The 25,201-nt window shown below is 43.5% G+C and overlaps 2 protein-coding genes across 2 annotated transcripts in view; both read left to right on the top strand.

The window, feature by feature from the left end:
* Nucleotides 1-3,634: 3,634 nt before the first annotated feature.
* On the top strand, nt 3,635-14,351 carry LOC132975132 (calpain-2 catalytic subunit-like). The gene is made up of 21 exons (XM_061039448.1): nt 3,635-4,064; nt 5,181-5,250; nt 5,427-5,545; nt 6,929-7,062; nt 7,151-7,319; nt 7,420-7,503; nt 7,593-7,678; nt 8,192-8,266; nt 8,353-8,513; nt 9,445-9,614; nt 9,719-9,730; nt 9,835-10,046; nt 10,278-10,314; nt 11,056-11,124; nt 11,218-11,275; nt 11,368-11,432; nt 12,037-12,105; nt 12,193-12,271; nt 12,755-12,871; nt 12,989-13,047; nt 13,129-14,351. The coding sequence occupies exons 1-21, from the start codon at nt 3,828-3,830 to the stop codon at nt 13,150-13,152; spliced, it is 2,106 nt and encodes a 701-aa protein (XP_060895431.1). The 5' UTR covers nt 3,635-3,827; the 3' UTR covers nt 13,153-14,351.
* A 350-nt stretch (nt 14,352-14,701) lies between these two features.
* Nucleotides 14,702-25,201, top strand: part of LOC132975131 (calpain-2 catalytic subunit-like) — an 11,458-nt gene continuing 958 nt past the window's right edge. The window contains exons 1-18 of the mRNA XM_061039447.1: nt 14,702-15,025; nt 16,384-16,453; nt 18,089-18,207; nt 18,309-18,442; nt 18,523-18,691; nt 18,798-18,881; nt 19,419-19,504; nt 20,444-20,518; nt 20,651-20,811; nt 21,147-21,316; nt 22,275-22,286; nt 22,624-22,835; nt 22,935-22,971; nt 23,044-23,109; nt 23,189-23,246; nt 23,354-23,418; nt 24,415-24,483; nt 24,566-24,644. Of these exons, the coding sequence (XP_060895430.1) occupies nt 14,789-15,025; nt 16,384-16,453; nt 18,089-18,207; nt 18,309-18,442; nt 18,523-18,691; nt 18,798-18,881; nt 19,419-19,504; nt 20,444-20,518; nt 20,651-20,811; nt 21,147-21,316; nt 22,275-22,286; nt 22,624-22,835; nt 22,935-22,971; nt 23,044-23,109; nt 23,189-23,246; nt 23,354-23,418; nt 24,415-24,483; nt 24,566-24,644 (1,903 nt within the window). The 5' untranslated portion in view covers nt 14,702-14,788. The remainder of the gene's footprint in view (nt 15,026-16,383; nt 16,454-18,088; nt 18,208-18,308; nt 18,443-18,522; nt 18,692-18,797; nt 18,882-19,418; nt 19,505-20,443; nt 20,519-20,650; nt 20,812-21,146; nt 21,317-22,274; nt 22,287-22,623; nt 22,836-22,934; nt 22,972-23,043; nt 23,110-23,188; nt 23,247-23,353; nt 23,419-24,414; nt 24,484-24,565; nt 24,645-25,201) is intronic.

Here is a 25,201-nt window from a genome sequence, read left to right as displayed (position 1 = left end):
CCCTCCTGCAGGAGGTGGAGCCAACGAGCACCTGCAGTACCGCACACAGCCGCTAGAGGCGCTGGAACTCGTTTGTTTTCAGATTCAATAAAATACAGGATTTTTCTTTCTTTCCATAGTTCTACTTTTCCTTTTTGTTGGTGTATTTATTTTTCTCAGACTTCCTTTCATTCATTCTTTGATTCTCTCTCTCATCCTTTCTTTCTTAATATATTTATTTCCATCTTTCCACCTTTCTCCCTGTCCCATCCTTCATTTCTCTCTCTTTCTTTTTCTCCCTCATCCTTTCTTCTTTTTTCTTTTACAATTAAACAGACAGAGCCACATACACTTCACGTATTACTGATGCAAGACAATATACGTTTTACATGAAAATTAAATAATGGTGAATAAGAAATGACGGAAAGAAGGCTTTATTGACAAAAGAATATTATACCAACATGGTGTTGGGTAAACCAGAACAGAACAGCAAATTTCACTGATACAGGAAACATCTATAATAACAGTAAAAGACTAGTAAAAGTTTATTCTTTTTCAAACATACTTTATTAATCCCTCAGGGGGAAATTCTGGTTTTACACTGTTATTGAGAAACCTGCTTCTCACACACATAAGACATGATACTACTCAGGAACGTGCATCAGGGCTGCCTTGCTCAAGGGCACCTCTGCAGTACTCAGGAAGTGAGCTGGCCCCTCACCAGACACCAGACCAACATCCATACTTTAGTCTGCACCTTTCTGTTCCCAACCCAAGTCCCTACTAACAGAGCAACTGTCGCCCCAAACATCATATCACAATTTCAGAAACTGGGAGTTTCCTCGCTCCTTGATCCTATCTTGAACCAGAAGTTGTTCCGTGACGCCATGTTGAAAGACGTCTTGTTCCTTCTCTCCTCTGCCTCATTACCTCGCGTCTCTCCATGCAGCTCAGGTAGGAGGGACAAAGACGCAAGGAAGGGATGCAAGTGAAGGAAAAGTGGATGCAATCTAAAGCCGTTTTCACACATGCACTCCTGAAAATATCTAGATAATTTCAGAATCTAGATATCTAGATAATTTCAGGATATGCTCCTCACAGAGAGAGACTATCCCTGTCCCAGGAGGGGGGGGGGGTCTCCTGAGGTAAGTTTTCTGCAAGTATCAAAGCAGCTATAAGAGACATGAGAAGTACCCAAAGGCCTGCCTGATTTAGACTCTCTCTCTGTCTCTCTCTCTCTCTCTCGCTCTCTCTCTGTCTCTCTCTCTCGCTCTCTCGCTCTCTCTCTGTCTCTCTCTCTCTCTCTCTGTCTCTCTCTCTCTCTCTCTCTCTTCTCTCTCTGTCTCTCTCTCTCTCCCTGTCTCTCTCTCTGTCTCTCTCTCTCTCTCTCCCTGTCTCTCTCTCTGTGTCTCTCTCTCTCTCTCTCTCTCTGTCTCTCTCTGTCTCTCTCTCTCTCTCTCTCTGTCTCTCTCTCTCTCTGTCTCTGTCTCTCTCTCTCTCTCTCTCTGTCTCTCTCTCTCTCTCTCTCTCTCTGTCTCTCTCTGTCTCTCTCTCTCTCTGTCTCTCTCTCTCTCTCTCTGTCTCTCTCTCTCTCTCTCTGTCTCTGTCTGTCTCTCTCTCTCTCTGTCTCTCTCTCTCTCTGTCTCTCTCTCTCTCTCTCTCTCTGTCTCTCTCTCTCTCAGGTGGGCCTGCTGCAACCACCTTGTTTGTTTTGCTAAACCTCAGAAAGCATGGGAACAGAAAGTACAGGATGACAGGTCAATGTAAAATATGATCGCTATAAAAGTTAGTCATTATTTAGTATGCAACTAGCAAGCAAAATTCTCTTGACGGAAAAAGTAGGTCGTCACCTGAGAGATGACACACCTCAGACAATAGCAAAGGTCACCAACTGAAAAGGCTTTCACCTGAACAGCTGTGTGTGCTGTTATCCTTTGTTTGGTGTCATAAAGTGGATCAGAGATGTCTGAATTGTAGTTTTCTTGTGACAGAGACGAGGTGCTACGTTCCATGAGATGGCCCGGGGATAAGTGGTGGTACTGGTCCTTTACTTCTTCATCAGCTTTTAGTGGCAACTGGCATCCAAGAAGACAGGTTGCATCACTGCCATCCTGTCCACCTTTTTTTATTGGGGGAAACCGTCTTCCTCCTCTCTGCTGCCTTTTATCCTCCAGCCTCTGATTGAAGTATCCACAGGACAGGTGAGGCTGCACCTCAGCTTTTACTGACATAAAGACAACAGCTGAGGTCTATAAGACGTTTGGGAAAAAAACACTTCATGTATAATGCATCATGTATAATGCCACATGAGCTGAGCATGAAAGCACCCTATCGATGTTTGCATTACACTCTAGCTATTATGAAACTCTTAATTACACTGGAAGAGACATCAATCATGACGGACAGTTTGTAAATGTTCATACAGCTCATGTTGTGCTTTCATCGAGCGTCACTGATGTATACAGTACATGGGTTATTAAGTTACAGAAGCCAATAAGAAGCCACTCTGCACAACCAGAACTGGTCTGCAGTTATCTGAATCTTCTATTAATGGTTGTTAGATTACTTCCCTTCTCTGTTTTTTAGCGTCTAACTACATACTGAAGTAAGTTAAACCAGGGGGGATCAGAACCTTTCTCTATAGTGTTGTAGTACTTGACATCGGTCTTGGTCTCAAGACAGGTCTCGAAACCACTTTTTCAAGGTGTCAGTCTCGCCTCGGAATTGAAAGCAACCTTCCTGGTGTTATGGTCTAAGTGAGTGACTCGCCCGCTGCACACAAGATGATGATTTGTTTAGTGATATTTATGGTCTTTTCTCATAGTACTTGTTCACGTAGTCTAGGACGTACTAAGTCCACCCATATCAGAATCATTTTCTACTTATGGAAGAATTTATATTTTTATATTTTTTTCCCAGGAAACCACCTTATTTTGAAAAACGGTTATCGCAGACTCGCAGTATTATTCTCAAACTAATTTCACCGACCTCCTTGTTTGCTCCCGTTTCATACACGTATATCTCATAGTCAGTTTTATGGTAAGACCTAGACATTTAGCGCTTCACTTCATCGCTCTCTCTCTCTGCTCGCTCTGGAGCATTTACCACAAAGATCAGAATACGTGGACACTTCAAATTTAGGGGCGGCTCACTTCACCATGTAAATGTTAGGAGCGGCTGGCTTGACCGCAGTCGATCACGGACAGGGAACTGTTTGAACAGGGAGAAACACTCCTGTACTTAGCATAGAGGATGTAGCCGCAGAATAAGGATCTGAGATCACACGCTACAGCCCAATGCAAACGCCACAAAGCTGACTGGATTGCAGACATGTTGCCATGTCATCTATATCACAACATGTTCTTGCTTAACTCCACCCTTCATTTACGTTAAAAGGCCTCTCTTTCACAACCCTCAGCTGTATGTGCTGCATGTAATCCCTACAAACAACTCTGTGGGAAAGAAACAACTTCTTCTTTCTGACATTTTCTTTGAGTTTCATAGTCTGTGCAGAGTTTGAGACTCAAATCAAACCATACGATGACTTCCACTTTTCTTTGCATGCAACCTGAAAATAATTTGAATACACATCCCGCCCCCCCAGGAGACAATGGGATCTGTGCTTCAGGTTACCTTTGGGTGTGTCCCTGTTTGTATTTCAGCTGCAGTCAGATGTATCTCATTACAGAGGCTTAGGGCTGCAGCTGTCTGCTCTGTGCAACCTCACCTGTCCACTGGAAGCCCCTCCCTGAGATCCTAGCCTATACCTTCCTCACCTGTGTCCGCTATAAAGCTGACTGGTACAGGACACATTCTGAGCTCAAAAGGAAAACTTCAAAAAGTTGAAGATGACATCCACGGCTGACCGTCTGGCCCACGAGCAGAAGAGGCAGCAGGGCATTGGCACCAATCAGCATGCAGTGAAGTTCTACCAGCAGGATTATGAGAGTCTGAGGCAGCAGTGTCTGCAGAGCGGACGTCTCTTTGAAGACCCCCGCTTCCCCGCTGAGCGGAGGTCTCTGGGATACAACGAGCTGGGGCCGTACTCACCCAAGACCAGGGACGTCGAATGGAAAAGGCCGACGGTAAGGCACACCACAATGTACACAAAAGATGTCATCGTTTGTTTTGTGATGTCATAGCCTGGATGATGACCCTGACAGAGTTTTGAATGTTACTCGTATACTAAGCTGCACATTTATATTCTCTTTAAGCCGTTACTTCAGGATGTAAAAAAGGGTAGTTAGTTTTGTGATAAATTTTTGATGCTTTCGAAACTCTGGTGGCCTAGCGGTTAGGATGCGCCTCATGTATGGAGGCTACCGTCCCTCCTCTATGCGCTGCCATAAAAAGCCCAAAAAATAAAGCTTTACAAAAATGTAATAATTCTGCTGTTTTCTCGAGATCCTGAATTATTTTTCTCATTATCTCAGATTTAAAAAAAAAAACTGTTTTTCTCATGACAACAAGTTAATTTCATCCTTTTTCTTGAGATCTTGAGAAAATAACTCATGTAAGAACAGTGTTGTTATCCTGAGATAATGAGATAAATAAGTCCTCAAGAGAATTGCAGAAATGAACCCATTATCACGGGAAAACAGAAAATAAAAAGTGTGGTTATATGTCCGCTCGGGGCTTCCGTACTTTCCAACTGCATCTACATCTGAACACAAGAAAGTCACAGATGGTTGATGGATGAAATATCAGGTGCAAACTGTGTTAAATTCTCCATTCATACAAGGAACAACAATGACTCCAGCACAGCAGACTGTAGGGACTCATCCTGCTATTCCTCTGAGCTGCACAGGATCTCTGTTTGTGCAGCTGTGAGGATGCAAAAAAGCTTATTTGGATATTAAAGGTTGAACAAACGATCACATGTCAGTGTTGGGGAAGCTTCTTCAAAAGGTTGAAAAGCGACTTATTATCTTAGACTGTGAGAAGTTGAACTAAAGCCAAAGTGACCGAGGCAGAAATGTAACTGGTGAACTCGAGCTACAAGAAAAAAGTTGCTCAAACTTCTCTGTGAAAAATGGTCTAATTGACAATGAACACATGATTCAAAAGGGAAGACATCAAACGCAAACGCTTCACTGGAAGGCCTGAAAAGTTGGCTGTCACTCCCAGAGGCCGTTTGGTATTTCTACTTCTAACACAAATCTAAATCGTTGAATGTTGAGATCATGTTTTGCTCGTTGTAGGAGCTGTGCACAAACCCAAAGTTCATTGACGATGGAGCCACGAGGACGGATATTTGCCAAGGAGGTCTGGGTAAGAAAAGGAGGGGAGAATGCTTTTAAAAGATGGATGCTTCAAAGAGGGGGGGATGCAAAATCCTTGGACTTAACCTCCACTCAACCTGCCATTAAGCTTGAAGAATGACCTCAGATGGGTTGCAGTGAACATGTTCCCAAACCTCAAACCACATATCTGATTTGGTTCTGCAGGTGACTGCTGGCTTCTGGCTGCGATCGCCTCTCTGACTCTGGACCAGCGGATCCTGGCTCGTGTGGTTCCTCCAGGACAGAGCTTTACTGAAGGTTATGCCGGGATATTTCACTTCCAGGTCAGACAACAAATACTGACCTTCAAGCTGGCTTTGTTTCTTACTTTTGTTGTCTAGTCCATCCTGCTATGCCAGACCTCTGAATGCATGCTCATTTTAATCAAATCTGCACAATGGTAGAGGCAGGTTTGAGATATTTAATCATACATTTGAGGGTAAATTAAACAAATTAATTTAAGCACTAACATGTATGCATGTCTCTCAAAATGCAGCTCAGAAGCTCACATTGTATTCTCTTGAATCTCTATCAGTAAATTATTTGATATCAAGCTAAGTTCTGTTGATATACTCTGGTCAGTTCCAGTGAGTTTAATCAGCTAAATGCTCAACTGGTTCTACAAAACCAAAAGCAGGTACTTTGTACTTCGCATGCAGAATAACTTCCCTCAGTAATATCGAGTTAAATATGATTTCATGATGCTGCAACATTTTATTATTGTTTATTTATTTGTTTGTTTTTAATTCTTTAACTTCAACTTGAAAACAAGAAACATGTAGAAACATGGCACATGGACTCAGACATGAGAAACAACAAACACCATGAACAACATTAAATACATAAATAGGTCAACAGGAAACTGAGAACGTATAAAAAACATCATTTAAACCAGTGATTCTCAACTGGTGGGTCACAGAGCTGTTTTCAGTGGGTCTCGAGCTTGTGCCTTGAAAAATCCTGGTGTCACTCAAACAGTCTGTCAAGCGCTTTTCTTTTTAACACGTTCGTTTATTGCTTCCGTCAAGTGTTTTGCATAATCTGATTATTTGAAAAATACAACATTTTTTCAGTGAGGAGTTGGTGGTGGGTCCTGAGGCTGGACGAGTTGAGAACCACTGATTTAAACCAAAATAAAACTCATCAGTCATCAGGGGTCATTTTTTAATTTATTTAAAATAGGGACAGAGCACATTAATGAAAATAAACATGTAAATATGCCAGATTGTAGGCTAAGGCTAATTTCCATGTGTAGTCCCTTGGCATGTTGTGGCTGTGGCTCAGTGGTAGAGTTGGTCGCCTCCCAACCGGAAGACTGGGGGTTCGATCCCCAGCTCCTGCAGCCACATGTCCAATGTGTCCTTGGGCAAGACACTTAACCCCAGTTGGATGAGTTAATACTGATGGTCACTTTACACAGCAGCCTCTACCATCAGTGTGAATGGTGCACCTGTCATAACCATCAGATCATGGATGAGTCTGCTTTTTTTTTGCATCCATTCAGAAATTCAAAATGAGGCTGTAACGCATCCTTTTGCAACCTCTTAGAACCGAGCCTGATCCCTTGAAACAAACACAAGACAGTCACCTGCTGCAAGGTCGATCACCCAAAGAGTGGCACCCCAAGAATGTCCTAACAAGAGATCATGATGATATTTTCTCTTCAGTTCTGGCAGTTCGGCGAGTGGATGGACGTGGTGGTCGATGACCGTTTACCCACCAGAGACGGAAAGCTGCTGTTTGTTCACTCGGCGGAGGGCTCCGAGTTCTGGAGCGCTCTGCTGGAGAAGGCCTACGCCAAGTACGGATCATTCCTTTACAACATTTAATCATTAAAACAACAAACAGTACAATGTCACTGTACCTTTATGTCCCGCTGTGTGTGACAGGATGAGCAGCTGCTACGAGGCCCTGGCGGGAGGAAACACCATCGAGGGTTTCGAGGATTTCACCGGAGGGATCGCTGAAGTTTATGACTTATCAAAAGCTCCAGCGAAGCTCTTCCACATCGTGCAGAAGGCCCTGAAGCTGGGCTCACTGCTGGGCTGCTCCATCAATGTGAGGCTCATTTTCATACTGATTTTCATGCCGACATGCAAACAAACACCGACAGTGGAGATCTGATGTCTGCAGATTTAAATGTTTGATGTTTTTTCAGATCGACGGTTCCTACGAGAGGGAGGCGGTGACGGCTTGCAAACTTGTCAAAGGACATGCGTACTCTGTCACCGGTGCAGAACAGGTATCAGAAACTTCCAACAGTGTGTTGTTTGCGTTTATGTTTTTTTTTGTGTCATGCAAATTACGTTACCAACTGCTTGTCTCTCTTAGGTTAATTCTCGGGGCCGACTGGTTCAGCTGGTCCGCATGAGGAACCCGTGGGGACAGGTGGAGTGGACCGGGGAGTGGAGTGACGGGTAAATCATTTCATGATCCAGTTACAATCAGACACCATTTTTTGTTTCCAGGATTTATATGTGAATTTTTTGATCCAGCAGATGTCGCCCTTGAGCACCAGCATGAAACCAAAACAACTCGCGCTGCATTGTTATGTTAGCATGCTAATGCTAGCGATCTTTATTATGCTCGTATCTTCACACTGCATGTAAATTTACCTGAAATGAGCGTGATCTAGAAACACAGTTAAGCAGTGAGTACAGTATGTTATTCTTCTTTTCTCTAGTCCCTCAATTAAACAACTTTTATACACGAGGGGAGGAGTCAGCCGGCCGTCCGGGCGATGTAAACAAACTGAAGATAGGACTCTGAAAACTCTGAAAACATCACAGACAGTGGGACTCGGGTGTTACACCCATTGTAGACAGTCATGACTCACAGAGTTATTTTCAGAGGAGATACTTGATTTCTATTATATTTAAGAGTGAATATAAAGCCTTTAAAAGCTGTTTTTTAAAATAAATTTAAATTAGATCCTGTCAGTGGGACACCGTCAGTTCGGACGACAAGTCAAAGTTGAACCACGTGTCTGAAGATGGAGAGTTCTGGTAAGTACATCTCCATCACAGTTCATGTAATATTCCTCGGGCTTGAAAGAGAGTTTGATTTGATAATAAATGTTTCTCTCCCCCAGGATGTCGTATTCAGACTTCATCAAGTGGTTTGACAAGCTGGAGATCTGTAACTTGACTCCTGACACGCTGCTGAGCGACGACGTGGGCCACTGGAACAATTATCAATTTGAAGGGATGTGGAGGGTCGGCTCCACCGCTGGAGGCTGCCGCAATCACCCAGGTACAGTAACCACACATAGAGCAGGGAGTTCTGTTGCATGAAGACATGATATACAGTCAGTCAGAATACGATACCATGCAACATGATGCTCTAACAACAAGATACTTTAACTCAGGGTGCGCTCACACCTGAGCTGTTTGATCCGTTTGGTTCAGAATCAAACTCTGGTCTGCGGGGAAAACAGGGGTCTTGGTTTCGCTCCCAAATGCACCAGAGTTCAGTTCACTGCAGGTGAGAACGCCTTTTCGACCCAAACAAGGGAAGTTAAGCAAAACGCAATGCATTGTAGGTTGAAGCATTACAGTAGGTTGGATGGCAGCAGCCACTGACCGGAGCTGCAGCCCCATCTAGTGGCAGGTGGCTGTAGTACACAACATTTGACAGGATTTGGTGCAGTGTGAAAGCAAACCGAACCAAATGAGAAAATGCAACGATTTCAACTTCAACCATGGCTCAATATATGTCACAAAGAAGGGTATCATGAAAGAGGTTTAAAGGGAGGTCATTTATTATTGAACTAAACCAGCTGACCTGGGAGGAAGGGAGGGGAGAGATGTTAGAGTGTAAGCCACTTAAATAAACCGAGTCCTGATGGACTCAGGTGTACCCAGTTAACCAATGGCCTTCCTGACTCCGCCTACTGTCTGCCAAGCCAGGAAGCCAAACAAACCAAAAACATGCAGACAGATGGCAGGACGTCCAAACCCCGAGTCCATCGAACTTTTAATGTGAGAGCAACCTTAGTGCCCTCGAGGGGATTTGTCTTGGACTAAAACGCTCCTCAGTTGTGACAATAAATGAAAAATATGAAAAGAAATCAACAATCCAAAAGTAAACAGGGAAGCATAGAACAAAGAAAACTTCAGATTTTGCACATTAGCCATATTGTTCCACTAAGACATTTAGAGAGTTACTCTTCCATGTGTTGCAGCCACATTCTCATCCAACCCTCAGTTTGTGATGCGTCTGGAGGACGTGGACGACGACCCTCTGGACGAGGAGGACGGCTGCACCTTCCTGGTGGGGCTGATGCAGAAAGACGGGCGCCGGCAGAGGAGGCTCAGTCGCAACCTTGAGACTATTGGCTTTGCTATTTATGAGGTTTTTCTCAGAATTGTTCAATATGTTATCTTGAAAATCTGATTTTTTTGGGGGGGGATAAATAACTTATTGTCTAAAACATCTTGTGTGTTTCCTTTTTACAGGTCCCAGATCAGGTCTGTATTTGTTCTTTAACATGCCAATTAATAATCCTGACAGCAATTCATGCAGAATAACAGAGAATATGTCTCATAGGCTTTTCTTTTCTGTCATTCTTCAGCTCAAAGGTCGTAGCAATGTCCACCTGGGTCCGGACGTCCTGCTGCGGCAGACAGCCGTGGCCACCTGCAGCACGTTCATCAACACACGGGAAGTGTGCAACCGCTTCAAACTTCCCCCGGGAGAATACGTCATTGTCCCTTCCACCTTCCAGCCTCACAAGAAGGGCAGCTTCGTTCTCAGGGTGTTCTCGGAGAAACAGGCTGCAACCAGGTATCTGTGGTCCCGTCCCATCCCCTCAACTTTGGAAGAGGGAGAAGTATAGCAAAAGAATTGGGGATGCAGTGTGTGTTATAGTTCAGTCTGAATGATCTCAGAGCTTTTGCTGATACCGCCATCTAGTGGACAAAACTCAGACACCAGCTCCTTTTTTGGAGTCAGAGTACTTCATCTGCAGTAACAGCTTAAATTAAATGTTAATTTAATGTTCTTTGTTTTTTTTAGTCCTCTGGAGGAAGACATAGACGCTGAAATAGAGGAGGTAAGAAAATCAACTTGTGACACTTGTTGATTACAGCTTAAAGGATCAATCAGTGAGATGTGTAGAGAGTGAGATGATAAAGGTATCTTACTATCTGATCAGACATTAAGGAAACATGTTGAAGTGCTGGCTTCTCTGACAACAATGCAGCAGCCAGTATGTCCTCCTTCTAACTTTAGATTCTGCTCCTGAATGCTCTGGATTTGTTGAGAAGGTAGGCGCTTTTAAGGCGACCCCCCACACGGCGGTTTTGGACGCCCCTCGGTTTGCCAGATATGAGAGCAGTTATCAGGTCAACAGGTGTTGCAGCGATGGAAGCGGGCAAGAGAAGTGGTTCAGATAGAAGTGATTGTACCCGACCTAAAAAGGTCTCTGCATGTTTCTAATAAGCTCCACGAGCAGAAACGTGCTCAAACTAGGATCAATATTGGAGATGCTTTTGAAAAATGGAGAGAGGTTAGAACACAGAAAGGTTTACAGACCCATGCAGAGCTGGATAAACACTGAAGCTTCAGAGTCCACCACATGGTGACCTGAGTGAGGATGGACTCTAGAGAGAAGGGGGGGGGGGGGGGGGGGGGGGAGACAGCTCTCTATGATGTTTAGAATTTAGACTGCAGTACCCATTTTAAACACTAGGTGTCAGAGTTACATACTGCTCCTTTAACATATTTTTAAACTAAACAAAGACATTTTACTTCAAGTTACTTCTAGTGGTTAATCCGTCTCTTTCTCTGACAGGAGGAGGAGGTTTCTGAGAGTGATGTGGATCCTCATTTCAAGAACCTCTTCAAGCAGATTGCCGGAAATGTGGGTAGAAAACACAAGAAGAGCAAAAATAATACATAACCTTTAAGCTAGGATACATTTTTTAAACTGTATACGCCTGTTTGTTGTTTACAGGACAGTGAGGTGTCAGTGTTTGAACTGGTTAAGATTTTGAACAACGTCGTCTCTCAGCGTGAGTACATTAAACTCTTACATGTGTTGATATGATTTTATTTCACTGAATTGTAAGAGCTCGCTTTGTTTCTCTCTCTCTCTCTCTCACAGGATCTGATATCAGGACTGACGGCTTCAGCCTGGAGACGGGTCGCCTCATCGTCAGTCTGCTGGATGTATCCTCTCTAAGATGTAAACTGAATTGTCTTCCTGACTTTAAATTTGGGAGCAGTAAATTCATACTGTAATGGTAACGAGAAGGTAGGCGGTTTTAAGACACCCCCCCCCCCCCCCCCCCCCCCCCCCTCCCTCCCCCAACACGGCCGTTTTGGACGCCCCTCGGTTTGCCAGATATGAGAGCAGTTATCAGGTCAACAGGTGTTGCAGCGATGGAAGTGGGCAAGAGAAGTGGTTCAGATAGAAGTGATTGTACCCGACCTAAAAAGCCTCTGCATGTTTCTAATAAGCTCCACGAGCAGAAACGTGCTCAAACTAGGATCAATATTGGAGATGCTTTTGAAAAATGGAGAGAGGTTAGAACACAGAAAGGTTTACAGACCCATGCAGAGCTGGATAAACACTGAAGCTTCAGAGTCCACCACATGGTGACCTGTGAGAGCATCCACTCTATAGAGGAGGGGGGGGGGGGGGGGGGGTGGGGGGGGGGGGGGGGGGGGGGGAGACAGCTCTCTATGATGTTTAGAATTTAGACTGCAGTACCCATTTTAACCACTAGGTGTCAGAGTTACATACTGCTCCTTTAACTTCAACACCCTCCAGAAAGATGAAAGTGACAAACTGGGGCTGATGGAGTTCCACTTGCTTTGGAGCAAAATCCAGAAATACCTGGTAAGTTGTTTTGCAATGTTTGTTGTTCACGCTGGAACACCTGAACGTCTGATAATGCATCACATGACCTGTACCTGGTTTATACAGGAGATCTTCAAGAAACATGACTCAGACAACTCGGGCAGCATGAGCTCCCACGAGATGAGATTAGCCACCACTGAAGCAGGTAACAAACTTTGTGTGAATGTGGAATCCCTTTCTGGTACAATACTTGATTTTTGTTTCACCTTTTCACAGAGACTATGTCACTGAAGTAGACAGACATGTTTATCAAGTTTTTTAGACTCATTAGAAAGAATTCCTCGGACCTGCCCTGTGAACGTCTTGTGTTGTGTGTTTCTCTGGATGCATCCGACCTTAATTACGGCCGGTTTTTGTTGAGCATGTGTGAAACGTGAAGCCGGTTACTGGCAGACTGGATAAGCCAGTTAGAGGACTCACCATGCACACCTCCCCACAGGGACAAAACAAGCGGTGGGCGAGGCTCTGTAACTTAACTCTTCTATTATCAGCCTCCTTGTACCTCACACTTCTGTAAAAACTCTCCCTCCCCAGGATCAGAAAAATAATCCCCATCTGTGAAACTTAACCTACAAGCTAAAAGAAAACAATGAAAAGCGACTGGTGGTTGTTTTGTTTTCTTGCCCAGGTTTCCACATCAACAGCCAGGTGCTGCAGGCCATCGTCAGTCGTTACGCCGACTTTCAGTACGCCGTAGACTTTGACAGCTTCGTCGGCTGTCTCGTTAAACTGGAAATGCTGTTCAGTAAGTTTCAGCCAACACAACATCCCCCTCAATCAATCTGATGTTGATTTGTTTGAAGTGAGAGATGTGGATCTTTATATAACACCAGCGTTTCTGTTTTTTCTGCCTCTCAAACAGAAATGTTCAAGTCTCTGGAAAACGCTGACACGGGGAAGATTGAGCTGGACATGCAACAGGTGCGTGAGACAATCGCACAAGCTGCTGGTTTGTCTTCACTTCGGGCCTTGTTGGTGAATATTTTTTGCTTCTTCTTGCAGTGGCTGTGCCTGGCGATCTACTAACTCTGGACGAGACGGACAAGGACTGCTTTGTGATCTCTGCAGAGAGGGGCAGCTCAATCGATCAATAAAAGATTGATAAAAGATTAATACAAAATTGCTGTTAGACATTTTAAATGAATCCTCTTTGTTTCAGACGTTGAATAAGAATGCTTTTAGCATGTTTGGAGATGTGTTCTGTCACTCAAATGTATTTTATTGAAGTTGGAGTCAGTAGCTTTTTTTCACAATACAACATTCAAACTAAGCCCCTCCTCCTGGACTCATTGCTCCCAGAATCTCACCCTCCCTGCAGGACGTAGTGTGTACGTTTACTGCTTGTGCCTACACTGCAAGCTAACGCACGCTAGCACAAGCTAACCGCCGATGTTTGTCCCCTGCCTGTCCAACAGGAAGCAGACCAACCTCACGTCCACGTGTAAAAGACAACACAAGGTTCACCCTCGTTTTACAACGAGCTTTATTGGCGTTTCATCTCACTGTGATTATATTTTCTCTTCTGTTGCGCTACGTCCACTCCCGTCATATTCTCCGGTTTTAATTGCATCCAATCGCTGAATTGTATCCACTCCTAAACTCACATGCACATCTGTCATTGGCTAGGGGAAACACTCCTCACACAGAAACGTCCCGAGTCAACTTAACCTCCGAATCCAAACAGGAAATGCTACTGAATCCATCTTTAAAGCTTCTGTGTGCTGCACAAAACTCAAATCTTATCAAATCTTATCAAATGTATTTGTCTCATGTCTAGTCAAAAATAGGCGATGTCACAAGCCGCGTTCACCTGACAAGTCCAGATAAACTGCTGTGATAAAAACATCATGTAGATTATACTCGGATACATCAGCTCGTCTGTAAACATATTCTCTTCCTCAGGTCGGTTCCACCCGGTCGTCATGACTACAGTCAACGCATAGTTCTTTTAAATCGGGGGGCAGGGGGAGTAGCAGGAGAATCACTCCCATGATTCCCCGCCAAGCCTGTCATCTTTTTGATACTGTTTTGATTGAGAGCCTCCTGGTGGTTGGAATCTACATACTGTGCCTTTAATTTGGAATTGTCAGGTGAATGTGGTTCATGACGAGTGCACCTGCTAAGATTCAAGTGTTTTGCAGGTTAGGGGTTAAATTGTCTTCATAGTTGGTGTTTTGTGATTTCAGCTTTTTACAAGACAAAAAATAAAGATAGCATGAAAGAAACTTTTGCTTGTGGACATTTTTAAATCTTGCACGGATAGAAAAGTCTGAGATACACCAGATTAAATATTGACACAGTTTCTGTTCCTGTTGGTTTTTATTGTTTATGATTCTTGTAATAAATCAAATGACAGGAAGTGTGGTGTCTATTGAGGCAAAACAATGAAGAAATATTGTTGATATCTAAATTCCAATGATCAGTTTTCTTCTGGAGTTTTACTCATCCATGTGCACATCTGGGCAGATTATGGCCGTCAATGAAAGCCAGATGTCGAGCAGGTTGGATGAAACAGGTGAGGTGTGGCTGTCTGGTATGAACAATAAAGGGTGTGGAGACAGTTGAGCTGCACACATGAGACAGAGCCATTCTTACCGCATGCCCTTTACAGACACACACAGACAAGGAGACACTCCACACAAAGTCTTACAGCCTTTTAAAAATGTCCGGCATTGCAGCTAGACTTAAGCACAACCGAGACAAAGCTCAGGGGATCGGAACCAACTCTCACGCGGTGAAGTACCTGAACCAGGACTATGAGAGTCTGAGGAGAGACTGTCTGGAGAGAGGGAGGCTGTTTGAGGATGACTACTTTGGAGCCGAGCCTTCTTCCTTGGGCTTCAAAGATCTCGGACCAAATTCCTACAAAGTTCGAGGCATCAAATGGAAAAGACCAAAGGTGGGTTCAGTAAAGTTGAAAATTCAGGCTGGTGCTGCAGTTATTTACGTGCACACAAGAACAACAAGCCTTGGGCTATATTGGCCTGATAGATTAAAATCTCTAGCTAAGACTTGCAGAAGAAGATATGACATAAACAGTCTTTGTAGCTGATGTTTGTTGTAGTTTGTTGGTGTTGGATTGGAACTGCTTATCTAAATACCAAATAGTTTATCCTTCATCTTAATTCTTTCAGACAATATGATGTTTCTCGTCATGCAAAGGTGACAAAGTTTTCTAATTTTGTCCTTATGAAATTACAAATCTGCAACCTGCATGTCTCGTATTAGTGTTTGCAGTATTGCAGCATGACTGGGTGTGATTCAAGGAATCTTAATTTGCATGCTGTCGACTTTGAGAGCTTTGTGGGTTGTCCCGTTAAACTGGAAACACTGTTCAGTAAGAGTTAACAACATCACCTCAGTTAATCTAACACTGTTGGTTTGTATGATGTGGGAGATTTGAAGATGTCTCCAACACAGATAGCTTCTGTTTCTGCCTCTCAAACTGAAATTATTAAGCTTCTTGTCATGCTGAGGTGACAAATCTGCAAACATGCAGCTCTCTTCTCAGTGTTTGCAAAGTTGCAGCCTGACTAGGTGTGATTGGATGCATCTTAATTTGCAACTACAATGTCCAGTTTTCCTGCTGTTTGTAGGGACATGAGCAACACTTATTACAATATGTATGTTGGGTTTGGTTTCCTGCAAAAACATCATCATCCAATTCAGGGTGGATACCAGATCAGATACCAAAAAGGAAGTGCATACCATAGACTGTAAATATTGTACAGTGTGTGACAGTGATGACAATAACTAATCAGAACTATTTGGTTTTTTGTACCAGGCTGTAAACATGTTAATTTCTACTGTAAAAACTGCTTCTTGCCAGTCATGTGTATGTGACTTCTGGTGTTCCCGGAGCCAGCCTCTAGTGGACACTCGAGGAACTGCAGGATTTCGCACTTCCTCATTGGCTTCTTTTTTTTAGACCGGAGGCTGCTGCTTGGTGCATACATGTGGAAGCGATATAACTTGACTCGAATTTGCTTTTCTCTTCAAAGGAGTTGAGCTCAAATTCACTAGTTTAAAAATACAACCATCGCTGATTTTTGTCGAGGATGTTTGCGTATCAAAATTTCAAAACAAACAAGATTCTGTTTTCCTGCAGTGTCAAGACTAAAAGTGCTTTATTATTTACAGTGTATGTGTGTCATCTCCAAACACATCCATCCCATAGAGAGTGGCTTCATCACAAAGAAAGGTCTTATATGAGGAAGTATTATAATTGACCAAATTTCTTCTCTCCTTTTTCTGCAGGATATCTGTTCAAATCCACAATTCATCGTTGAAAATGCAACCAGGACTGACATTTGTCAAGGAGCACTTGGTGAGAAACTCACACACACTAATTCATACGCTTCAATCAACGTCTGTGTCTTACCTTTTGAATCTTACCTGCGGTTATAACTGACCTTTTTATTCATTCAAATGAAAGTTGATGGCACATTAAGATATTCGTTGACACTTTTATCTCCGTCTACATTTTGCATGAATGATGCTAATCTTGGACTATGAATGTTAGCAGATGAGAATTCAATAATGCTCTCTGTCCTTCTCAATGCCGTGTGCTCTGCAGTCTTTTGCATGTGTTTTGTAACTGAACACCATTAAAATGACATCCAAGCCGCAGAGTAAATGCCTTTGCTCTGACATCAGCTGTCACAAAACATCTCAACAACTCCCTCTCTGCCTACACCCAGTCTGTGAGAAAGCATGCATATGTGGGAGAGACGTTCTTGTTTGCAGCTAATAAGTAGAAAGAGAGGACAATAGATGTGACTGTGCACTGCTGAGGGGTGTGAGCAAACCAACTGCATGCTTAGTACGTCTTGGACATGTGTCATGATGATCTCCGGAGCCGAGAGCCGAATAAAAAACTTTATTCAGGATCAGAGTGATTTAGATTTTCAAAGCTAATCTTTCGCTATCAGGAATCAGCAATTCCTATTCAAATAAATATAACGATGCAAACAATCCTTTGTTGTTCATTTCCCTTTTAAAAAGGTCAAGCTGTCATCAGACAGAGAAAGATACAAAACCATACTAGAGGATACTGTGTGATATGATAAGTGAAATCAAATTATATTTTATAGAAATTGTTTTCCAACCTTTTTCCTGTATTTATATTCATTTCTTAAAGTTGAAATGTTCTGCTGATCCCTGTTTTACAACTCACATGTAGTGTTACAATGCTGGATGTTCACACTAAACGTGGTCAAAGTTTCAGATCAAGAGGTAAACGTATGTCAGAGTACTCCCAGCATAAGTCTGCAGGGGGCGCTAAACAACTGCAAATCACATGATAATTACCTGATAAGAAACCAAAAATTTCCCTAGATGGCTTCAAGCCTCTACATACATAGACTCTCTTCTCCCAGCACTGGAGAGCAGCCCTCCCCCTGGAAGCCCTGCATCGTTCTGACCCCCCCGTAAGGCTTCCAGAGAGCTGGCCAATCGGGGGGGGGGGGGGCTTAAAGAGACAATAGCTGAAACAAACTGTTTCAGGCAGAGTGTTTTTTTTACAGACACCAGTATCAATACATGAGGAGGTTTTTTGAGCTGCAGATCATGAAAAGCTACTCTAAAGGTTTCACAGACCGACAACATGTAATGGTTATTTGTTTCTGATATGAGAGGCACAGCGCCATGTTTGAGAAATATGGCACCTGCTGTGCCATGGGAAACAGATTAGCCGGGTAGAGGATGATCGGCGAGCACAACAGAAGTGACAGCCGATCCATACTCACACTCAGGCAACATGTCAGCGCCTAACCTGGGGGGATTCCTTGGCTTCATTTTTGTACAACAGGAGAAGGTGGAGACGCGTCATCCATCTTTATATACAATCAAACCAACAGCAAAAATCACCACAGATAACTTTGTAGCATTGTGCCTGGGTGTAATACGAGCCTTTACACAGGAGTCCCTTTTCCCTCTGACACTGTTGTCCTGTGGTGTTCAGGTGACTGCTGGCTCCTGGCAGCTATCGCTTCCCTGACTCTCAACAAACAGGTTCTGTCTCGTGTCGTCCCTCACGACCAGAGCTTTGAGGAAAACTACGCTGGAATCTTTCACTTTGAGGTGCAAAAAAATGGACACAAACATCCGCCTCTGCATGAGTTTTTAAAGCAGCACAAACAGGTTGGCTTTGAATCAAGCTGTGTCTTCTCTGCGTCTCTCAGTTCTGGCAGTTTGGCGAGTGGGTGGACGTGGTGGTCGACGACCGCCTGCCGACCAAGGATGGAGAGCTGCTGTTTGTTCACTCAGAGGAGGGCTCTGAGTTCTGGAGCGCGCTGCTCGAGAAGGCCTACGCCAAGTAATGACGGCACATCTGCATTTATTTCCCTTCCTCTTAGTTTGCTAGTCTTATCATTCATAAGCTGCTCCTCCCTGCAGGGTTAATGGATGCTACGAGGCTCTTTCTGGAGGCAGCACCACCGAGGGTTTCGAGGACTTCACGGGCGGTATCGCTGAGAAGCACGAACTGAAACAAGCAAATCCCCACCTCTTCCATATCATCGAGAAGGCCCTGGCTAGAGGCTCCCTCCTGGGGTGCTCCATTGATGTGAGCTTGTGTTTTTTTTGTTTTTTTTGCTTTCATGCAGTGTGGTTGGTATACTTGTGTTTTTTTGTTTTAACTGTCAATCTTTTTCCTCCACATCCCCAAAAAGATCACGAGCTCGGCCGACTCAGAAGCCGTTACTTATCGAAAGCTGGTGAAGGGCCATGCATACTCAGTGACAGGAGCAGAGCAGGTGAGGGAGTGCTTTATGTCCGTCTTTAGGCTTTAGATGTGATTTTTCACTCTTAAATGTAATATAAATCAAGTATCTCCTCTGAAAATAACTCTGTGAGTCATGACTGTCTACAATGGGTGTAACACCCGAGTCCCACTGTCTGTGATGTTTTCAGAGTTTTCAGAGTCCTATCTTCACTTTGTTTACATCGCCCGGACGGCCGGCTGACTCCTCCCCTCACGTATAAAAGTTGTTTAATTGAGGGACTAGAGAAAAGAAGAATAACATACTGTACTCACTGCTTAACTGTGTTTCTAGATCACGATCATTTCAGGTAAATTTACATGCAGTGTGAAGATACGAGCATAATAAAGATCGCTAGCATTAGCATGCTAACACAACAATGCAGCGCGAGTTGTTTTGGTTTCATGCTGGTGCGACATCTGCTGGATCAAAAAATCACATATAAAGCCTTTAAAGACTGTGTAACGGGGCTCCGTTTAGTTTTTTCTGTTTTTCCTGTTGCGAGTATCTGACACCTTTATTGTTTGTCAGGTGTCTTACAAAGGGGGCAAGGAGAAGCTGATCAGGATTAGAAACCCGTGGGGTCAGGTGGAGTGGAATGGAGCCTGGAGTGACAAGTGAGTATGCCACACTTTACTTTTTTAAAACCATAAATCTGCTCATATCAGCTCTGCCTACACTTACAGTACACGGCTTGTGTTTAAATGAGGACCCAGCCTGTGCTGAAGTGATTCATTTTACACACCCAGTGGAATAACTGGTAGTTCCTGTCTTAATTATATTTGTCATTATATTTGTCGCCATGCTGGTTTGCTTGAATCAATAATAATCATACAAAAGGGTTGAGCTGGAGATGAGCAAGAAGCTAACCAGTATTTGGCTGTTGCTAGTCCATGTTGTTAAACTTAAAGATAAAGTCAGTAGATAGTTCCCTCAAAACCTCCCCCAAAAAATTCAGACTCGTACAAAAGTAGAGCTACTCAACCATCACTTCTGGGCCTCCATGCATGTGTTATGGTGACTGTGTCTGTTTTGATATTTTGGTAGACATGGGAGGTTTCTGGGTTCGGCAGCGAGGGTGAACCTTGTGTTGGCTTTTACCCGTGGACGTGGAGTTGGTCTGCTTCCTGTTGGCAGTCAAGTGACAAACACCGGCGGTTAGCTTGTGCTCGCGTACCAACATATCGGCTTTCCAATACAACAAATGTGATATTCTTAGGTAGCTTGCAGTGTAGGTGCAAGCAGTAAAAGCAACCGCTACGTCCTGCAGTGGGCGCTCGTTTCTGGACGAGGGGCCCAATTTGAAGGTTGTGTTTACAAACTGCAAAGAACATTGACACTGACTCTACTTTTAAAGACGCTAAGGGGCATTTAGCACCTAATCTGTTTGGTTCGGCTAAAACAAACTTGAGTCCTTTTGCCAAGTAAGTGCGGTCCGTTTGCGCTGGCTGTCAGTCAAACCGTGGTGCTGAACCAACAACTGTACAGGGACTGCTTGAAAAGGTGGGTCATGGACCTTAACCCTAACCAAAAAACTACAACCACTTTTTTTCTAGGTCTTCTGAGTGGAGATATGTGAGTGACGATGACCGAGAAAGACTGTATGACCGTCGAGAGAACGGGGAGTTCTGGTAAACCTTGTTGAAACTCTTTATTCTTCAATGTTTGAGTTTTTTCAGCAAAAAAAACCTAAAAAAATTCATTGTTAATCTGATAACAAAAATAAAGTTAAGGTCGTGAAGATGCCTTTTTTTTGTCCACAGGATGACATTTTCTGAATTCCTGCGCCAGTACTCTCGCCTCGAGATCTGCAACCTCACACCTGACGCTCTCACAGGCGATGAGTACAAAAAATGGGCGGAGTCAGAGTTTGAAGACACCTGGAGGAGGGGCTCTTCTGCTGGCGGATGCAGAAACTTTCCAAGTAAGACCAGCCTTCAAGTCTGATTTGTATCAAGGTAGTTTGGTAAATGGTCACACCTACACATTCACACCCTGATGGTAGAGGCTGCTATGTAAAGTACCACCAGAAGTCACATTCATACACTGATGACAAAGCAGCAGGAGCAATTTGGGTTTAAGTCTCTTTCCTAAGGACACATGGACACGGACATGTGGCTGCAGGAGCTGGGGATCGAACCCCTGACCTTCCGATTGAGAGACGACCGACTCTACCCACTGAACCACAGCCGCCCCTGTTTTGTAGGCTATGTCATCACCAGCTGTGTGTTATGGCTCAACCCTTCCTTCCCTTCATAGATTCCTTCTGGACAAACCCTCAGTTTGTCATCAAACTGGACGAGGTGGACGATGACCCTGATGAGGGCGAGGAGGGCTGCACCTTCATAGTTGGCTTGATGCAGAAGAACAGGCGCCAGATGAGGAAAATGGGGCAAGACATGGAGACTGTCGGCTTTGCCATTTACGAGGTGAGCACCCGTCTCAACGCTTTTCATTTGCACTGTTTTTATCTAGAAGTGACTTTTTGTAAACAAAAACACATAAAGACACTGACTTTCCTAAATTTGTCATATCTTGAATGTTGTACTTTGTAACGCCATGACAGCTTGATTGCGTGCATTATAGATGAGTTTTTGCCAAACTCAAATTTGCCGTTCACCGTACGTCTTAGGCTAGCTAGCTAGCTTGCTATAGCATTCCCACTGGGGACTTCAAGAGTGGCTGCAATTTCTCTCGACATTCTCCACTTTATTGAGGTTGAAACCTTTTAAGCGTACAGTATGTCGAATTTTTACAACAAAATATCTAAATTAATTTAAAATTGACTAAACATGTGTTGTATATTTTTGTTGTTGCTGAGTACTTACATCACCTCAAATATACAGATAATAACAGAACCGCCATGACAAACAAGACATATGTCGTTGCCGTGGAAACACCGGATGTTACGTCAAAGACCGCTGCATAAGAAAGCGTGAGCTGCTGCTGAAAGCTGCGATTCTGTTGCTGTATGAGCTGCTAAAAAACGTCACGTAAATTATACTCGGATACATCAGCTCGTCTGTAAACACATTCTCTTCCTCAGGTCGGTTTCACCCGGTCGTCATGACTACAGTCAACGCATAGTTCTTTTAAATCGGAGGGCAGGGGGAGTAGCAGGAGAATCACTCCCATGATTCCCCGCAAACCTCAACGTCATCTTTTTGTTTTTGTTTTGATTGAAAGAATCTGCACACTGCGACTTTAAACCTTTTAAATTGCAGATTTATTTATTTTTAGTCTTAATATTAGTTATAGAATTTGTAGAGCCATGGCCATTCTTGCATTTATAGGATTGCGGTAGTTTTAGTGTCGAGGTTAAACAGTTATATGAGAATGTTTTTTGCATTTCCACTCATTCTGACCTATGTGTTGTGTTTTTTTCAGCTGCCTAAAGAGGTAAGTGTACAATATTTGTATATTTTTCTGCAGAATAACTCATCAAAACTCATAAGGATGGTAACATGACAGAACTCGTCAGCTATTCTTTCTTTTTTTCCTCTTGATTTACAAAATTTCTGCAATTTTTGGGAGGAAAACTTTGATTATTTCATATGTTTGGGTGGTTTTCTATAATCTATGTTCTCTGGGTGTGGTTTAAGCCATTTAAACATTTCGACCACGCCCACACACGCTTCTTTATCGTCTCCAGATGTCTTGTATTTCTTGAATCAAAAATAAATACACAAATAAAGTGCGCCCTCATGCTGACGTGATCCTCCTGTGTCGTTCCTAGTACTGGGGCAAAAAGCAAGTGCACCTGAAGAAAAACTTCTTCCTCAGAAACTGTTCAGCGGCTCGCTCCGAGACCTTTATCAACCTGCGCGAGGTGTGCAGCCACTTCTGTCTGCCCCCCGGGGAATACCTCATCATCCCGTCCACGTTCAAGCCCAACAAGAACGGAGACTTTTACGTGCGGGTGTTCTCCGAGAAACCGGCGGACTTTCAGTACGTTCCCTTCTCAAAGACTGAATAATGATGATGAACAGTGTCGATAAACAACGCCTCTGAAATAAAGATTTAACTGTGACTTCTTGCTGCTGTTAGAGAGATCGACGACCCCGTAGAGTGCAACGTTGAGCAGGTAAAATACATTCTGATGCCTTATTTAAATATTCCAACAAAGACAAGAGACTGATTGCATTCTCGTCCTTAGATTGATGTTGAACATGGTGACATCAGTGACAACTTCAAGAGACTGTTTGGACAGCTCGCCGGACACGTAAGGAAAGATTTGACTTGTCGTCACACATGATTCCTCTCATGATCTACAACGTGTCTCCGTTGTGTGTCTCTTTTAGGATGTGGAGATTTCTGTATTTGAACTGCAGAAAATCCTCAACAGAGTGGTGATGAAGAGTAAGACATGTTTTCAGCTCTGTTACAGAAGTGCGACGCGTAGCCTGCGTTTTATGTGCGACTGACACTCAGAAATGAAAATCCTTGTTTTTTTTATTCTTTTGCAGGAAATGACATCAAAACGAACGGGTTCAGTCTGACAACCTGCCGCAACATGGTCAACCTGCTGGATGTATCCTTCCTTATACCGAGTTATGTTTAACGTCCTGTTGTTTATAGGAAGCACATCCCAAGTACAGACTCTCCAAAAGACACCGTGATTTTGCAAAAGAATAGTTGGCTGTAGTGATGGAGTCTGCAAGCTAGAGTTCTTGATCACGGACTCATTATGATGTATAAAAGTATGCAACACGCGTTGGTGACGCTCCCAGGTCTGCTCGCACTCATCAGCTAATTGCAGGTATTCCGTCGGACGCAGCACGACCTGGAATCATAAATATAAAACATGTTTGATATTTACATTTCGAGATCGAGAGCAGTGCATTAATCGTACTGACATCACACACTGGAGGAGTATTCGGAAAAATAATCGGTAATAATTGCCACCGCCAATGCTGCACAGTTGACTTCCAAGAAAGCGATATTTAAAATGTGTATTAGGCCCCGTGTTCAACTATTTTTCTGAGCACCAGCACCAGTAGAGAAGAAACGCAGCGCCCAGCATCCTTTTTTTTCCGAGCGCTTTGCCTTCTTTGTGCGGCCGCTCCGAGCGCTCAAGTTGAAACTCTTTCAACTTTTCAGAAAAGGGCGCTGTTGACGTCCCCGGCGCTCTTTTCCAAATGTCTGATATTCCCCGTATTTTGCCGCCTTGGGATCGTGTCTTGTACCCTCATCCTCCTCGGTCCGTGTCTGATTTGGGAAATAAATGATCTCAAATATAAAACATGCAGTAAAAAGAAAACGGAGCAGTGTAAGTCATACAAGGGCTGTTGTCAACATACTGTTGTCAACGGACTGTTGTCATGGAGACAGGACGGACATGCAGTGCTTTTCTTCTCAGCGCACAAACGCTTCATGCAAACACACAGCCAGTAACTAACCACTAGTGTACCTGCGTCCCCGTGTATCACTTATTTTATTGCTTCTTCCCTCTAAATGAAACCCGACGTCTTTAGTTATCTTTCCTTCGACGAGTGTGTTACAATCGTCTTTGACATTTTCGTCAAAGAAAGATGGAAGCGGCAAACTTGGGCTGGTAGAGTTTAAGATCCTGTGGACAAAGATCGAGAAGTTTCTGGTGTGTGACTCATAGATGTGTTTTTTTTTTCATTTTACTGTTTATTATCACGGCTTCATTAACCCTATGTGCTCTCTGTTAGGATCTGTACAAAGAGAAAGACGCAAACCAGAGCGGATGTATGAGCTCCTGTGAGATGCGGGTGGCTGTGGAGGACGCAGGTAAGGAATCTTTTCACAAGAGTTTTTAAAGTTACATTTATTTCTCTTTGTGTCGTTTAAAGCACAACTAAGCTCGGATAAGTTTAGTTTACTGAGAAAATTCTAATAAACACGCGGCCTTAAAGGAGCAGAATGTAACTCTGACACCTAGTGTTTAAAATGGGTACTGAATAAATGAATCTAAAAAAAGTGAATACACTTAATGGAGCAATCAGTGAAATGATAAAGGTATCTTACTATCTGATCAGACATTAAGGAAACATGTTGAAGTGCTGGCTTCTCTGACAACAATGCAGCAGCCAGTATGTCCTCCTTCTAACTTTAGATTCTGCTCCTGAATGCTCTGGATTTGTTTGGACCAGAGAAGGTAGGCGCTTTTAAAGCCCCGCCCCCACACAGCCGTTTTGGACACCCCTCGGTTTGCCAGATATGAGAGCAGTTATCAGGTCAACAGGTGTTGCAGCGATGGAAGCGGGTCAAGAGAAGTGGTTCAGATAGAAGTGATTGTACCCGACCTAAAAAGCCTCTGCATGTTTCTAATAAGCTCCACGAGCAGA

Source organism: Labrus mixtus, chromosome 6 (assembly GCF_963584025.1).
Source record: "Labrus mixtus chromosome 6, fLabMix1.1, whole genome shotgun sequence".
NCBI lineage: Eukaryota > Metazoa > Chordata > Actinopteri > Labriformes > Labridae > Labrus > Labrus mixtus.
The sequence above is the reverse complement of the archived record's forward strand: the minus strand, read 5'-3'. Positions and strand labels throughout refer to the sequence as shown.

Excerpts from the sequence above, each read along its gene's own strand:
- LOC132975132 (XM_061039448.1), top strand. The coding sequence starts at position 3,828 with ATGACATCCACGGCTGACCGTCTGGCCCACGAGCAGAAGAGGCAGCAG. Across the intron at positions 7,679-8,191 it reads ACCGGGGAGTGGAGTGACGG|ATCCTGTCAGTGGGACACCG; the intron begins GTAAATCATTTC and ends AATTTAAATTAG. Across the intron at positions 12,106-12,192 it reads GCAAAATCCAGAAATACCTG|GAGATCTTCAAGAAACATGA; the intron begins GTAAGTTGTTTT and ends TGGTTTATACAG.